Genomic DNA, 16462 nt, shown 5'->3' with positions numbered 1-16462 from the left:
TTTTTCTTTTTCTGCCACCGACTCCAACTTTTTCCAATTGAATAGCGTTGCACATTTCTGCTTGATCGGCGGCTCTCAGAATATTTGTCTCCTCCTCCCTGCTTTCCTACTCGAATTGGGCGAAAATGGAGCCCCCAGCGAAGAAGCCACGCAAGCTTCTTGACGACGACAGCTCTAGCGATTCGGGAGACGAATCTGGCGGAGTTCCCATCACCGATCAGTCAGAGCCTGCGCTCAAGATCAACGAAGAATATGCCCGTCGTTTTGAACACAACAAGAAACGAGAAGAGTTGCAGAAATGTAAGTCTTCATTGCTTGAAATTAGTGATTCTCCAACAATACAAGTCTGATATTTGTTATAGTGGAATCAAAATTAGGAAAGACTTCAGCGCTCGGGAAACGCCGTGATCGTGACGAAGATGACTCCGGCGATTCGGAAGAGTCATCATCAGATGAAGAAGAAGATGAAGATGGGGAATTGGTAACGCCGGCCGTTGATGCAGAAATCATGGCGACACTGAATGCGATTCGATCAAAAGATCCTCGTGTCTACGACAAGGACGCCAAATTCTACACAGCCCTCGAAGAAGAGGAAAACTCAAACACGGAAAATACAGAGAAAAAGCAAAAGCCCATGACTCTTCGAGACTACCATCGGCAAAATCTCCTTAGCGGTGCCAATCTGGAAGAGGACGATACTTCCGATGCTCCGAAGACCTACGCTCAGGAACAAGAGGAGTTGAAAAATGCTATTGTTAAAGAGATGCACGCCACCGCTGATCAAAATGACTCGGGCGTTGACGAGGATAAGGACGAGGATGGGGGATTTCTGATCCGGAAATCGACTACCAAGTCAGCCTCGGAACCCAAGGAAGAAATCAAGCTGGACGTTGAGAATGCGGACAACGACCCGGAGACCTTCCTTTCGAACTTTTTGTCTTCCAGGGCATGGATTCCAGCTGGTAGATCCGAGCTGCAGCCTTTCGAGTCTGACGATGAGGAGGAGTTGGAGCGGGCAGAAGCCTTTGAGGAGGCATACAACTTCCGCTTTGAAGACCCTAGCAAGCTGAACGCAACCCTGTTGACCCACGCTCGTGATAAGACCAACCAACAGTCTGTTCGGAGAGAGGAAAAGAGCGCCAGAAAGAAGCAGCGTGAGGCTGAGCGCATGCGAAAGGAGGAAGAGAAGAAGCAGCGGGAATCTGAGAAGAACCGTCTTCGCAAATTGAAGATGGAAGAACTTCAGGAGAAGGTCAATAAGATCAAGGAAGTCGCTGGCTTCCGCGCATCTAAATTCACCGATGAGGACTGGGCACACTTTCTGGACGACGCCTGGGACGATGACAAGTGGGAAAAGGAAATGCAGAGACGGTTCGGCGAGGACTACTATGCCGAGGAAGACGCCGCTGGTAGTGATGGCGAGGGCAAGGGCAAGAAAAAGCGTCCAGAGAAGCCTGCATGGGATGATGATATTGATATCAAAGATCTGGTCCCTGATTTTGATGAGGAGGAACCCAAGCCGGCATTGGAGGATTCTGATATCGAGATGGAGGATGATGCTGAAGACAAGAACAAGAAGAGTAAAGCTCAAGAGAGGCGGGATCAGAAGCGGGAAGCCCGCAAGGAGCGGCTCCGCATCGAGGAAGCAGTCGATCGCAACCTGGACCTCGACGTTGCTCTTCTACCTGGCGCCACCAAGAAAAACACGACTCGCTTCCGCTACCGCGAAACCTCGCCTCAAAGCTTCGGATTGACTGCGCGGGACATTCTTATGGCCGATGATGCACAGCTGAATCAGTTTGCGGGTCTGAAGAAGCTCGCCTCCTTCCGTGATCCCGAGAAGAAACGCAAGGACCAGAAGAAACTCGGCAAGAAGGCTCGTCTGAGGCAATGGCGCAAGGAGACCTTTGGCAATGAGGAGGGTCCACTCTTCAGCTTCGGCGGTGAAAAGCCTGCGGGTAATGCGGAGCAAGCAGACGATGGAGACAAAGTCGATATTCGGGAAGGGGAGCCTGGGAGGAAGAAGAGAAAGAGGTCCAAGAAGCATTGATGTCTGGCTTTTGTTAGGGCTGATGTTTGTTTTATAAATACCACTTGCAGTTGCCCGAAATGGCTTGTTTATAATGGAAACATATCATGTATCGATCTTTCAACCGATCTCAATGGACGTTTCACAACGGCGGCATGTACAACTACCTAGTCTGAATGATGTGAACCTTGCTACATAGCGATGCTGTTACCGGCTTTCGAGTATTGGGGCAAGCTGAGGTAAACTCGATACTGCACTTGAGTTCTAGATATTGTAGCCCTTCATACAATCTGGTTTGACTGGCACAGTACGAGGAAAATTCAGGGAGATATCATTACATATCAGAGGACTTGCCACAGGAGTAAATTGAAGTCACATATGGAGTACAGTTAAACATCGATCATAGTAGAATGTTCTCAGCCCGATAATAGATATATGGTAAAAGATTGCCCCCATGTTGTGTGGGTCTTTCCACTCTCTTCAAATGCGACTAGAAAACAGCCTAAGGTAGCTGGAAAGAAGTGATGGGGCGAATGACATTAGGAACCTGAACTTACCTTACTGAGAAGGTGTTTCACAAAGTGACATTAATATTTTCAAAAAGGAGCTTCCGCTCGATACTATCTATCTTCCCTATATCAATCTTCGTCGGGAAATGATAGACTAGTCAAGCAGCTTTGACCTCCCGAAACAGAGTGGATGCTACCGAACCGGTCATATACGGTCATATAGACTAGATACGCCGACTGTCCTGTCGAAAGTCCAGGTATGCCAGAAACGGAGCAGTTTCTTCAGACGAATCGAATCGATCTCATTGATAAGAATTGTATTTACGGAGGGCATTCTGACAATGCTTCAACAGAATCCGCCAAGCTCAATCGCAGGGTGCGCAATTGACATTGCTTGAAGATAACTATCCACTGTAGGAAAGATGTCGTAGATAGATTGTATCTACACCGTATATCCTCGAACATCCGCGGCACTGAAGATTATGGAGTGTCTACCATCCAAAAAAATTTACTGGGGTATCCGGACTTTGAAGTCGACCATACCTTCTATCCGCATTCACAGAATCAACAAAGACTACTCCTACTGACGGGTGGCTAACGAGGAAAATTTTGCCATCGGAGACTCGGGACAAGGCCAAGAATAGAAATCCTTGAGCCTAGGAGATAGATACGTTCCCCGTCCGTGAAGATGCTGGGTGCGGGCGACTGGGCGGAGGCTCTCCGGGTTACGGGTTGGCTTAGTGACGGGGAAACAGTGAAGAATAACGTACAAGGAAGATACCTATCGATCAACCAAACGCATTAGTCGTCCTATTAGTTATAGATTATTAGTCAAGCCTGCCCCAAGAAGAGTATTGTTATAAGAATCTGTGCAGAATAATCGTCAAGAACAAGTGACAGTGTGTTATGCATTCTGTGTTATTATTGCAATAATTGCTCTGGTTGATCGGGAATTATCGGCTCTCGTTGCCTGGGCCATTGTTAGCGCCGGTTCCGAATTTTCTTTTTTGCCATTTTCCCCCTACTTTTTCCCTTTCGCTGGCCGTTTGTCCGCTGGCAAAAGGAAAAAAATTGCTGCGAAATTTTTTTTACGCTTGAGGCCAGCAAACCAGAATTTTCCCAGAGCGTCCTAGCGGCTCCACTTGCTTCCTCCCGCTTACAAGAGCCCTTCGCTCGCTATTTTTCTTTCCTCCCTTCCCCTTCCCGTTCCCCTTCCTCTTTTTTCTCCTTCCATCCTCTTTGAAGTGTCCTCTTCTTTCTTGACACTCAACCCCATCTCCTCTCTTCATTTCTTTCTTAGTTTTCGTCCTTTACAGCCGTCAACATGGCCAAGGGTGACGTTAACCAGGCCGAGAAGTCCGTCTTCGGCATGCCCGTAAGTTGTTATTGCAGTCCTGTTTTGGGCAACAGCCGGTCGGCATCGGATCGAGGTCTTGAAATGACGGCAATGATGGGGAATTGAGCTCGCTGAGGTGGAGGATCATTGCAATCATCTTTAGGAACTCGATTTGATGTTTTCGACGCGGTTTTGCCCTGGAATCCCGGGGAAACGACTCGCTGACAGAATTTTCACCGCAGGGATTCGTCGTCGACTTCCTGAGTATGTGCCATCTAAATCATTCCCGATGATTGTTCAATCTTCGGCACTCATCAAATTGCGACAACGGGATCATTCTATCGAGCTTTTACTGACCATTTCGCAGTGGGCGGTGTTTCCGCTGCCGTCTCCAAGACTGCTGCCGCCCCCATCGAGCGTATCAAGCTCCTTGTCCAGAACCAGGTTGGTTAACCATCTTCGCTCCCGAACCAGCAATTAGAATGGCCGTCACTCTGTGAGAAATCAATTCGAACAGGGCGAAGTTTTGCGATTACTTCGGATGTTTCTGTCGCCATGATTGGGACAATCGGATGGTCGCAAAACTTGTCACTCTACGAATCTGGCCAGCGATCTGCTCAACTGGAACGCGACTAATGCCATTCACTACAGGATGAGATGATCCGTGCTGGCCGTCTCGACCGCAAGTACAACGGTATCGTCGACTGCTTCCGTCGTACCGCCCAGGCTGAGGGTGTCATGTCCCTGTGGCGTGGTAACACTGCCAACGTCATCCGTTACTTCCCTACCCAGGCTCTGAACTTCGCTTTCCGTGACACCTACAAGTCGATGTTCGCCTACAAGAAGGAGCGTGATGGATACGCCAAGTGGATGATGGGTAACCTTGCCTCCGGTGGTGTACGTATATCCTCAACATGTCTTCTGCAGAGACGACCTTGGGAGCTAACAAGCTATTCAGGCTGCTGGTGCCACTTCCCTCCTCTTCGTCTACTCTCTCGACTACGCTCGTACCCGTCTTGCCAACGACGCCAAGTCCGCCAAGGGTGGTGGTGACCGTCAGTTCAACGGTCTCGTTGATGTCTACCGTAAGACCCTCGCCTCCGACGGTATTGCCGGTCTCTACCGTGGTTTCGGTCCCTCCGTTCTTGGTATTGTTGTCTACCGTGGTCTGTACTTCGGCATGTACGACTCCATCAAGCCTGTTGTCCTGGTTGGTTCTCTTGAGGGTAGCTTCCTTGCTTCCTTCCTGCTCGGCTGGACTGTCACCACTGGTGCTGGTATTGCTTCTTACCCTCTTGACACCATCCGTCGTCGTATGATGATGACCTCCGGTGAGGCCGTCAAGTACAAGTCCTCCATGGATGCTGCTCGCCAGATCGTCGCCAAGGAGGGTGTCAAGTCTCTCTTCAAGGGTGCTGGTGCTAACATCCTCCGTGGTGTTGCTGGTGCTGGTGTCCTGTCCATCTACGACCAGGTTCAGCTCATCCTCTTCGGCAAGAAGTTCAAGGGTGGCTCTGGCTAAACGATTGATTAACTTCGAATCGTTTCCTTGAGTGCGCCTTGATAGGGGAAGGGGTTGGCCAGTGTCGGGCGTAACTGCCTGAAACTGGACGCTACTGTGGATGGTTATAGAAAATATGCTCCAAGAAGGGTATCGGGAGTCTTGAGCATAAAGCAGTGTGATATTTCCTCATGTACCCGTTGTACTTTACTGCCTGCAAGCTTTTTCTTTTTCTCAATGTGTACTTCTTTCCGGTACGAAAACTGGCTTTTGTTTGTTTGGGGTTGCCTCCTTGACGTTGCCTCTGTAGGTGAAAATTTTCCTCTTCGTAAACACCACGTGTAATAAATCACGTGATGTGATTGGATCCCATGACGTCGGTCGGTGTTGCTATCCCTTGAGACAGGGGAACTTGTCTACCGTTGAGGTTGGTGGGCTTTATGATTAAAATTACCGTCTCAACATGACTACAACCGCGCTTCCTGACGCGACGGCCCCGTCCACCTCATCAGCGAAGCAGGACGAACCTGCTGCATCGGAACCTGCATCTGCGTCAGCTACCGCAACAGCACCTCCATACTCTCCGATCTACGCCACTGCCCAGGCTCAACCAGCAAGCATCACAACCATGCCTGCGCCGACTGCACCAGCGACATCTGGCAGTGACGGATTTTCTCTACCCACAGTGACCGAGACGATAGCCACCCCTGCCACGAGAACGAGCACCTCGCCTCCTCCCCCTCAGCCTGGAGCTCGTCCTGACCCAGGAATTCCAGCGCCGACGGCACCTCCAGCTCCTGCTCCTGCTCCCCAGGCTCAAGCTCAACCTCAGCCAACATCTGCTACTACAGCCACAGGTGCAACTACAACTGGAGCTCCTGCGAACCCCATCCCTAGCTACGGCTACAGCCCCACTGCCGGCGGGTACACCTCCGGATTCACTTACCCATCCCAGGACCAACAATTCCATCCACGACAACACCCACACACACAGCCACAGCCACAGCCAAACTCAACGTCCACACCCTACGCCTCGCTCTACCACCCTCCCACCTCATCCTCACAGCTACCCCTCTACCAGAACCAGGGCCATGGCACCGACGCGTTCGACTCCGGCCACGAAGGCGGGTCCGAGTCCGGGTTCCTGGCGAGCGCCAAGTCGTGGATAGCGAGTGCGGGGACGAAGCTTGCGGAGGCGGAGGCTGAGGTGTGGAGGAGGATTAACGAGGCTCATGATCGGTAGATTGTGCTGCTGCTAGTATCTCCTCCGTATTTATCTTTATCTATTGATTTGTGTTGGTTGGTTGGTTGTCCCTGTTTCTGTCTCGTGTTTAGGGCAAATATTGTGGATTTGGATGGTATAAGGGGATGAGCTGGCTTCGTTAAGTAGATCGGTCTAGGGCTGGGTGGCGTTTATTCGTTATGCCTTGATATGTACTAGGATCTTATGGTTGGAATGGTATGGGATGCTAGGCGGTCCTTCAGGGTCGTATATGCGGACTGTATCTCTTGGCTGAGGACGTGGGTTTACATCAGTTTAGGCTATGCATCAAGACAGTCTTGAGTTATTTCCGGTTACATTGACCAGTTAAGTGGACAAGCAAAGCAGGATATATTTTCGACGGAAGGGTACGGTGGACTACAGATAAACTATGGTCACATAATTCGGATATATCATGCCAAAGTCAATGCTTTGTTATTTCTGTTTCTTGTATGGTATATATAGTGTTATATACTGCTGAAACCTGCCTGAGAGTAGTTCACCAGGAACATGCAGACATGCAAAGTCATCAAACTGAATGTACAGCTGACCAAAGAGATTAAGTGGAGAACGGAGGATCCGTCTTGCGCCAGGCACATGCACAAATAAATGAAATGGGAGCAGTATGGGATAAATAGACTGCAAACCCAAGATGTATCAAAATGCAAAGATGAAAGCCCCGAGTATATGTTCACTCAAGCTTGGTATTAGAAGGGAGTAACAACCATAAAACCCCAGACCCAGAAACTCCATGAACCCGATCCCTGTGAATTCCAGATCCCAATGCAATTAAAAGACCATTAGATCGGGCCAGCCAGACCGCGAGTGCCGTGTTGAATATCTGGCAACCTGAATTTTCCGAGAGCATGTCATGATAAATCGTAAAAAGTCAAGAGGTTCATATCGGGAATGATCGTCCCACCTCTGAAAATGATAGAAAGTAAAAATCAAGTCGTCAAAGATGTGCCCGAGTATAAACCAGTCGCACCAACGCCGAGTCCTGTTGCTGAAGTTCACATAGATCCAAGTCTTAACAATGCTTCCACCGCGGCCCGTTCTTCCTTGTTGCCAACCATGCCGTCAGACACGGAAAAGCCGAGCTGTTGGATGGGAATATGCCGCGGTGCGGATTTTGCCAACGAGGACGGAGCAGGTCCGCCACCTCGTAATAGAGGTGATGGTCCGTTGCCATTTATGAACCCTCCTCCTCCGTTCAATGAACGTGCGCGGAGTGCTGCGGCTCCTATCTGCGCCCAGTCCTCCTCGTCGGTGACGTCCTCCTCACCCCAGTCTTCATCTGGAATCTCTTCATCAGGAGCCTCCGAAGACGAGCAATACTCGCGGTCGTCTCCGTCGAGAGACATCTTGTCTGCTTCGTGTTCCAGCATGCTGAGATCCCCATGACCATGTTCTCTTTCTGTGTAAGAGAACACGGCTGAATCACCAGTCATGCTGCTTCCATAGGTATATGAGGATTCTCGCCTGCTCGGAATGGCCATACCTCGCTGAGCGAAAGAGTTCGAGAAACTGGCGGGTGGCGACGCGGTTGGATGCGAGGGGTTGCGCAAGGGTTCGCCACGGCGTCGCGCATCCCAGCGGCCCCAACCCACTTTCTCGAAAACGACATCGCCGTTTAGGCCTCCTCCCTCATTTCCCCGGCCCTCCAAGGCTGCCACGACGAGTCTGCGCGCCTTGGCAGGGGGGATTCTGGAGAACCCGGGCACCGAAGTGGTCAGGTATGCCATGACATGACGGATAGCTAGAGGACCTTGGTTGAGCATGACCTCGGGCAAGTGATACCTGGCCAGCATGCTCGGGGTGATTTCTCCCACGTTATCCAGGCCATGCGCGGGCTGACGCTGGTCATTTGCAGCGTCGCCCAGGTCGATATCCGAATCCACATGCGGCGAAGTGGCAAGCGGAGGAGACCCGGGACGGCGAAGATCCTGTTTTTTGAAGGCCTGCGGAGGGAGAGTCGGGGAGATGGAGTTGGGAGGCGTGGGCAACATCGCGGGATGTCCTGGACGGACAGAGTCACGTCTGCCAGAAGAAAAGCCGGAACGGGGCTTGGGGATATCAACAGAGGCCGTCTTGCCAGCAAGGGCCATGGCGATGCTGGATGTAGCTGTTTGAGGAGCCATGATGGTCGAGAGAAGTAATGGACTGAAGAGAAAATGATATGGTACTTCTGTGGTGGCTAAACCTGTCATCACATGAGTCAGTAGGCTGTCCACCAACCATAAGACGCCGCAAGGGGGAACAGAACAATGGGACGGGGATGACTAAACTGGTGACTCGCAAATAGATGAACAAAGAAACCAGGTACGAAAGAAGAGGCCAAGAATCGAAAAAAAGAGACTGATATGGGTATGATCACTCACGTAATACTTTGGGGGAACAGATGACAGTTCAAGCAGCAGACGCAGGCACAGTGTGTGAGCTGAGTGAGGTGCGAATAAGACGCGCGGATATTGAATAGATCAAAGCACGCGACTGTTCAGACAAAGAAGACTCAACAAGCGCGATGCTAGCAGTATGATGATTTCCTGGACGACTTGCTTTTGGATGGTAGAAGGAACAGAGATATGATGAGGAGGAGGGGAGGAAGGAGGGGGGAAAAAGTAAGTATGAGGATAGGATAGGATATAATAATAGTTGCGATAATAATAATATCAGCAGGTGCAGTGAAGCGTGCCCTCAGCCAGCGTAGAATATTCGCGTATTTGCTGTATTAGGATTACGGCAAGTCAATAATCATGAGAAATGACGATCGCAGTCCAGGCTGGAATGTAGATGGACCTGAATACTGAGGACTTGAGGTGAGGGATTATTACTGTTGTTAAATCCTGCGAAGTACTTGGACTTAGTCTACATACTTCGGAGGTCCCATCAGGGTACCATAGTTACTGCCCCATACAGGCTCCATAATAGACAGTCCAGACGGGGGTACTGATCCATACAGATCCATACGGACGATAACAGGTCCAATGCCAACGAGACAGGCGCGTGGCCCCGGTCATTGGCCAGCAGCCTAGAGCTTCCCGGAGTAAGGTGTCGTCAGAACAGCGCCGGGAGGATCCGGAGCCACTGTGGACACTGTATTACTTACGGAGTACATCTATCTACCTCTCTGACTGTACCTACAGTGTGGCTTATCCTGACAGATCTAAAGAAACTGGCGTCATAGCACTACAGAGTAGAGATCAATTAAGATAATGAGATCTGATCAGTTTTCCCACATTTCACCCACTTGAACAATGATCAGATCATACAACTGCACTGGAGTACCATACCCTGTACTTCTCTAGATGTAGCTAGATGTACTCCTTATCCGACTGAAAACACACCGGTAAAGACCTCGCCCAGGTCTCAAGAATTCAAGAGATAGGCACCCCTCAATGATCGACATCTATGGATTTCCAACCGGTTGCAGCGTTATCGGCGTGTGGTCTTCTTCTCAGGCTGGGAGGTCAAGGCAACAGGGTGCAACCCTATCACAACATTGGTACATAGCAAGACGGGGCGGGCGATAAGCGTCCATGATTAGGGCACGTGGGATCTTCACCACAGCACATGCATGTCTATTATTCCCATGACTGGCTGCGCTTATCGCCCCCCCTCTTGATCAATTCAGAATGAATGTCTTGATCATTGGTGGTCAATCATTCACGCGCCAAGGTCAAGAGTTTGATTCTTCAGTATCTGGGGGGTACAGTTACAACCTCAGTAGATCTATGAAACCACCACATCACCAGTACGCCCCGCAAACAGGCGATACTTGAGCTGTAGGTACTCGCCAAGTACGGAGTACCTGACTCCATATGTATTAGACCTAGTCTAGGTAGTCTCTGTCGCTACGTCACACTTGCTCTATGAAAAGGCCGGTAATACTGGGTTTTGGACAGGCAAGCATTGACCTTTTGCATCTCATATGTAATTCAATAATGTTTGTGAGAGAATTGTCTATCTATTTGATTCTGATGCCTTCTATCAATGGTTTCACTCAATTGCATCCTCAGTAATATAGACTAATATAGAGAGGTACCAGTTGCCGATAATCCGGAGCCCAGCCCAAACAGTGGGGGTTTACCTCTCTACAGTCAACGCACTGTCCTGTTCAAACCCTTATTTACTCGGCTAATAAATCCCTCGACATGCTATTCTAGTGGAGAGTCTGTGCCCTTCAGCTTCTCCTGCGGATTGCCAGGTGAAACTGGCCCTATTATTTACTAAGCATAGCTGCATGAAATCCTGGTAAAGCTGCCATTAACTTACGGAAGCGTCGAGAACTCGAGATACGTGGTGCGCGTGGGGGTCCCCTTTACAATGGTCAATCCAAATGCCAATTGGTTCTCTGTACAGCAATACCGATTACTTTGGTCTGCCTATATATGCACATCTTTCACTGTGCCTTGTTTGATTTTATCTCGAAACAGACTGAGAGTACCTCGGCTCGCTTGCTTGAAAATCCCATAGATATACCCTCTATACTTGGCAGATCATCTACGGAATGATATGCTCTCTTGGTGGGGACCGCGGAAGAAGCTTCCCCTGCGATATTATTGACAATAATATTTGTGAACCCCAGGACCAATTGACTAATGTGTCTGATATGACGCTGCCACCTGCGATCCGCGGTGAACCTTCTAAGCTATCTCTGTTCCCCCCAGGAAAGACGGAGCAAGAGACCAAAGTGTCTCGATCGCATCTTGCTCGATAACATCACGTGATGAGAGGCACATGACTGTAGATAAGCACTATCCACCCCGTTCTTCCGATCTTATCGGCCTCAACTGACATCCGATCGAAATATTCCCAACCCGCAATGCCTTCGGATCTCGACCTCCCTGTGCGGGGTTGACATTTCACAAGAGAATGCTCAATGTTCATTCGCCGTTTCCTTGAAATCTTCCTAATTATGATCATACAGCACTCGCTTGCGGTGCCAAATGATTCTTTGCATGCATCCGCCCGACGGGCGATAGCTCGGAATCGAATCGGACATGGCGATGTGCTTTCCCGCATCATCTCTATTCAATGATCTGCTTAAATAAATTCTCTGGAAATCCACCTTTGAGTCATTATCGTCGTCCAAACGTACTTTGAATTGTAAAGCATCAACTCCTTGGATGAGCATAAACCCATATCCGACAACCAGAGTCCACATTCAAACCGCAGGATTGCTGTCTAAACAGAGAAACCGTGAGTCAACATGACGGACACAGAAAAAGACAACTCGTATTCGCCTGTTCAGGAAGCACGCCGAATCTTCTCATATCTCTGCGATCAAGCCGAACGACTCAGTTTGCCGCCGCAGATCGTGGAAAAGAAGGATGCCGTGTCATTCTCATCTTCCCATAACGAGATCTACTACCCGATCCCATTCAAAGAAACGGAGACATTGGCCGCATTGAAGGGAGTCGAAGGTGCTGTCGCTAGCGCAATTGCCGACTTGCGGTTTGGTGAACAGAAGCGCAATGTGAAGATCAACCTGGAGAAGGCGACAGCTTTCGGATGCCAGGCATACATGGCCAAACTTGACGGACTTTCTAAACTTGATCCAGCTGTCAAGTCAAAATTGAAAGGTATGTTGGGTTGAGCTTGAAGATATCCTTCCTCTGGAAACTGATCTGTTAGACACCGACCTGCTTGCGGCCCAGTCGAATGGATACCGTCGGATGTCCGCCAACCTTTACAGAACCAAGAACAAGGGCGAATTCTTTCATATCCATGGCTCCCTTGAGGCTACGACGACGCTCAACATGATTGGATTGGAGGGTCACCGTCCGGATCTCACAGACTACGAAGAGATCATCAGGGTCATTGAGAGCCACGTGCAGAAATACAGCGCTGCCGAGCTAGAAGAGATGAACAAGGAGAGGAGACAAGCTGGGGTCACGGCATTCAAATACGAGGATTTCATCAATACTTCCCATGTTCGTTCATTCAATCTTTGCGTCGCGGCTGGACGATAAGCTGACTATATCATAGGGACGGCTTAATGTGCAGGAACCTCCGTGGAAGGTAAAGCATCTCAGCGGGGACTTGCCTCCGACACCCTTCCCCGCCAGTCGCAGTGGAAGCAAGAAGATCCTAGAGGGCGTCAAGGTGCTGGAACTCTGCCGTATTATTGCGGGACCAACAGTTACACGAATTTTGACCGAGTACGGCGCAGATGTCTTGAAGATTACTAGCCCTAATCTTTCTGATGTCCCTTTTTTCCAGGTTGATGGTAACATGGGCAAGCATGCCGCGGATCTGGATCTGAAGACTACGGAAGGACGTCGTCAGTTCGAGGAACTTTTGGCTGATGTGGATGTGCTTGTCGATGGCTACCGCCCAGGCGCGCTCGAGAAATTGGGATACGGTCCAAACGCTCTCGCCTCGCTGGCGGAGAAGCGTGGAAAGGGCATTGTATACGTCAATGAAAACTGCTTTGGCTACGAGGGAGAATGGGCCAGCCGTCCTGGCTGGCAGCAAATTGCTGATTGCGTGAGTTCTCGCTCTAAACACGGCAACATGGGCAAAACTGACACTTGTCAGGTAACTGGTATCGCATGGGCTCAGGGGCAATTCATGGGCCTATCCACTCCGGTGGTACCTCCGTTTCCCATCTCTGATTACGGCACAGGCTGCATGGGCGCCATTGCCGCCCTCACAGGACTCTACCACCGTGCAAAGACCGGCGGATCCTACCACGGCATGGCCTCTCTGATGCATTATGACCTCTTGCTCTTTGCCGTGGGCAAGTATTCGGACGCAGTGCAGGAGAAGATGCGGGCTGCTCAGCCGCCGGATTTCTTCAAGCTTCGGCACTGCGAAAGCGTGGATCGCATCTCCTCGACCGTCCTAAAGATCATGCATGCGCGGTTTCCGCATCTCTATGTAGCCCCCGACGACGCGGCCGGACAGGAGGCGCTCACGGAGAAATGGTTCTCCAAGGCGTACAATGCCGACATTGAGGTTGTCAAACCTATTGCGGAAATTGACGGGGTGGACAACAGCTTCTCGCGCGCCAGTCGACCAAACGGCTCCGATCGACCTAGCTGGGAGGACTTCCAGCTGCCCGAGGAGGACTACAAGAAGGCTTAACGGAAGCAATTGTACATACTGTATCAACCAGATCATACTCTAGATTAGGTCTTACTGCAAGACAGCTACCTTCATATCACTCTAGTCCGACAGATCGGCCATGTCCTTGAGCCCGCAACCCAACCCGCATCCTCCGATACAACCATATCGGAACGTCGGATACGGACAGTGAGCATCGGCCCGAAACCTGCCAGAGGTATACCGCGGCATTGACATCACAACATAGACTAGAATCAAACACTGTAGATAAACCATTCAGACAATCACTCTCCAGACCAAGAGCACAAACCCAGTCCAAATCCCTATCCCCATACAGTCAAAATGTCCTACAAAATCACCACCGACTCCACCCTCTCCCCACCCTCCGCAAACACCATGATCTCCTTCATGGAATCCTTCTACCAAATCAGCGACAATGAATCCCTGCACGCGCAATACGTCGCCAGCTTCACACCCGACGCAACCCTAATCATGGGGCCCAAGGTCGCAAACGGAGCGGACGGTAGGCCCTGCCCCTGCCCCTGCCTCCTTCCAACAACTTAAAAGTCCATGCTAATGCGGCCTGTCCTAGAAATCCTAAACCTGCGCCACGGTCTCTGGACGCATGTAGCGTCGAGGAAACACTCCCCGCAGAAGATCTATTTCGGGGGCAAGAGGGAGCTCATGCTGTATGGGACGGTGAGGTATGTGCTTAAGGCGGAGCCGGGGAGGGAGGTGGAGGTTCCGTGGGCGGGGAGGGTGGTTTTTGATGATGATGAAGGGGAGGGGCTGAGGATGAAGTTTTATCAGGTTTATTTGGTAGGTCTCTTTTGCGTTGCGGGATGGGATTGAGGGTGATGCTGATATGCTGTTTTACTCTAGGATACGGCTGCGCAGTCGGGGAAGAAGTGATTCTAGGTGTAGACTGTATAGTAGAGGGGATTCGTGTGCTACGTAATGGCAGAAAGATGGACGTGAGAGATGGCTCCCTCTGTCTGGCTATTTACAGAGGAGACGTGCTTTTCGTCTCTCCGCTGGCCCATGCCCATCTGGGTCATCATCGACAACTGTCGGAATGGAATAGGGTGAAAAAAAAAGGGTAAAAAAAAGTTTCATTCCTCTCCCGCTGAATCCATAGTGTATCAATCCAACTCATCCATGTTGCCGACTTGTATGTAACTTGACCGGTTCAACTCAAAGCCACCCAGCTTTTTCCCTTCGAAATCTGAAGACAATTTCTTAGACAAGGAAAAGACACCAGAGGTTCAAGATGAAGACATCAGGGACTTTTTATTGTTTTAGTACGAGACTAATTTACTCGTCGTCCTCCTCCTCCTCGTCAACGGTGGTCTTGGCAATCCGGTCAAGATCCCGCTGGCCGGCCTGGGTAATGCGGCGACCGCCCTTCTCCTCATCGTACTCAAGGACACCGATCTTCTCGAGAGACTGCATGACCTTGCGGTCGACGGAGCCGGAGGCATCGACGTGGTGGTTGGGGCGGGAGCCACGGTTCTTGGTCGAGCCGTGGACCTTGCGCAGGCGGCCGACACCGACGGTCTTGCGCATGTAGATGTGACGGGCAACGGCAGCGGCGCGGACGTAGTACCTGCAATCATTAGCTGTCAGGGGAGGTCGACTCAATTGAGATCAATCGGGATCAATCGTACCAGTCGGCGTCTTGGGGAGGGAGCTCGTTGGAGCAAGAAGTCTTGACAGTGTCAACCCATCCTAATAACCATCAGTTTCAAATGCTGTGTGAGATCCTTGCTGCGGAGGCCGAACGAACCAGGGATGGGGAGCTTGCCCTGACGCTTCAGGAAAGCAGAGTAGGCAGCGATGAACTTCTGCGCCTGTAGGTAGAAAACAATCATTCGTTAGCACAGATCTCGCCCTTCACATGTTTCTTCGTCTTCGTTTCCTGTCTCTCTCCTGGATTTATTGGCAACGGTGGACCTGGCCTCAGCAAAATTTTCGTCCATAATCTCGGTTCCCATGCAGTCGATGTGCGCTGTGTTGTGATCGATTCTTCCGACCGTATCTCAGTCCCATCATCAAAGTTTCGACATCCTCAGGTTGCAGATTTTGTCGTGAATTTCCATATGCGCGAACAAGCTGAATATCAATGTCCCTCCCGTAGCATCCATACCCGATTTACCAAATTCCTCCTCTTCCCATTGCCAATAATCCATTGCGGCCTCTCCGCAAAGAGAGAAACAGGACTGCAGGATACTGAATGGAGCAAACTTACGTCCACATCGCGAACGGTGACACCACCCATTTTGACGACTTGTGACCTCGAAGGTGAACGGTGGGAGTTGAAGAGGAAGCCGGGGGGGTGAGAGGGATGGGCGTCGTTGTCGTCGTTGGAGGGAGTCGGATCAGGTCAAACCTCGAAATTCGCACACACACACAGAGACAGCCTTTCGCTGGGCCCGTTCTGTGTGTGGCGCTTTCGCTTAGCCTGTTCGGGACTAGCCGTACCCTAACCGTCTACAGGCTGCGGCTGCCTTAGGCTATCAGGCAGCACCTGCGGCCAATTAGCGATCGGACTTGGCACTACTGCTACAACAAGTCTACAACAAGATCTTGAATCGATCTAGCCATGAACTTGCTTCAAGGCTAGCTATCTGAATTCTGCTGCAATTATCGCCGGTTATTCCCCGTCCATTCACAAAGGAATCTCAAGCTACATCTCTGCCAGGGAATGGGCCAGTCAATGCGAGTATCTCAGCTACTATTAGACCTTTTCCCCGTA

The 16462-nt window shown here is 50.5% G+C and overlaps 7 protein-coding genes across 7 annotated transcripts; 5 read left to right on the top strand and 2 right to left on the bottom strand.

Annotated features, from left to right (window-relative positions):
* Nucleotides 1-125: 125 nt before the first annotated feature.
* On the top strand, nt 126-2050 carry Aspvir_006470 (KRI1 family protein; the record flags this gene model as incomplete). The annotated part of the gene is made up of 2 exons (XM_043269668.1): nt 126-300; nt 363-2050. The coding sequence occupies 2 exons, from the start codon at nt 126-128 to the stop codon at nt 2048-2050; spliced, it is 1863 nt and encodes a 620-aa protein (XP_043125603.1).
* Nucleotides 2051-3862: 1812 nt separating this feature from the next.
* Nucleotides 3863-5396, top strand: Aspvir_006469 (putative mitochondrial ADP,ATP carrier protein (Ant); the record flags this gene model as incomplete). Its single annotated transcript, XM_043269667.1, has 5 exons — nt 3863-3913; nt 4117-4138; nt 4242-4318; nt 4526-4771; nt 4833-5396. The coding sequence occupies 5 exons, from the start codon at nt 3863-3865 to the stop codon at nt 5394-5396; spliced, it is 960 nt and encodes a 319-aa protein (XP_043125602.1).
* Nucleotides 5397-5838: 442 nt separating this feature from the next.
* On the top strand, nt 5839-6618 carry Aspvir_006468 (uncharacterized protein; the record flags this gene model as incomplete). The annotated part of the gene is made up of 1 exon (XM_043269666.1): nt 5839-6618. One exon carries the CDS (start codon nt 5839-5841, stop codon nt 6616-6618), a length of 780 nt encoding a protein of 259 aa, XP_043125601.1.
* Nucleotides 6619-7649: 1031 nt separating this feature from the next.
* Aspvir_006467 (uncharacterized protein) lies at nt 7650-8777 on the bottom strand (the record flags this gene model as incomplete). The annotated part of the gene is made up of 1 exon (XM_043269665.1): nt 7650-8777. The coding sequence occupies one exon, from the start codon at nt 8775-8777 to the stop codon at nt 7650-7652; it is 1128 nt and encodes a 375-aa protein (XP_043125600.1).
* Nucleotides 8778-11848: 3071 nt separating this feature from the next.
* Aspvir_006466 (CAIB/BAIF family enzyme) lies at nt 11849-13728 on the top strand (the record flags this gene model as incomplete). The annotated part of the gene is made up of 4 exons (XM_043269664.1): nt 11849-12221; nt 12274-12572; nt 12628-13128; nt 13180-13728. The coding sequence occupies 4 exons, from the start codon at nt 11849-11851 to the stop codon at nt 13726-13728; spliced, it is 1722 nt and encodes a 573-aa protein (XP_043125599.1).
* A 321-nt stretch (nt 13729-14049) lies between these two features.
* On the top strand, nt 14050-14619 carry Aspvir_006465 (uncharacterized protein; the record flags this gene model as incomplete). The annotated part of the gene is made up of 3 exons (XM_043269663.1): nt 14050-14230; nt 14300-14526; nt 14590-14619. 3 exons carry the CDS (start codon nt 14050-14052, stop codon nt 14617-14619), a joined length of 438 nt encoding a protein of 145 aa, XP_043125598.1.
* Nucleotides 14620-15021: 402 nt separating this feature from the next.
* On the bottom strand, nt 15022-15985 carry Aspvir_006464 (40S ribosomal protein eS19; the record flags this gene model as incomplete). Its single annotated transcript, XM_043269662.1, has 4 exons — nt 15022-15313; nt 15375-15435; nt 15494-15557; nt 15956-15985. The coding sequence occupies 4 exons, from the start codon at nt 15983-15985 to the stop codon at nt 15022-15024; spliced, it is 447 nt and encodes a 148-aa protein (XP_043125597.1).
* Nucleotides 15986-16462: the final 477 nt, after the last annotated feature.

Source organism: Aspergillus viridinutans (genome assembly GCF_018404265.1).
Source record: "Aspergillus viridinutans IFM 47045 DNA, scaffold_4, whole genome shotgun sequence".
Lineage (NCBI taxonomy): Eukaryota > Fungi > Ascomycota > Eurotiomycetes > Eurotiales > Aspergillaceae > Aspergillus > Aspergillus viridinutans.
This window is presented reverse-complemented; position numbering and strand designations above follow the sequence as displayed.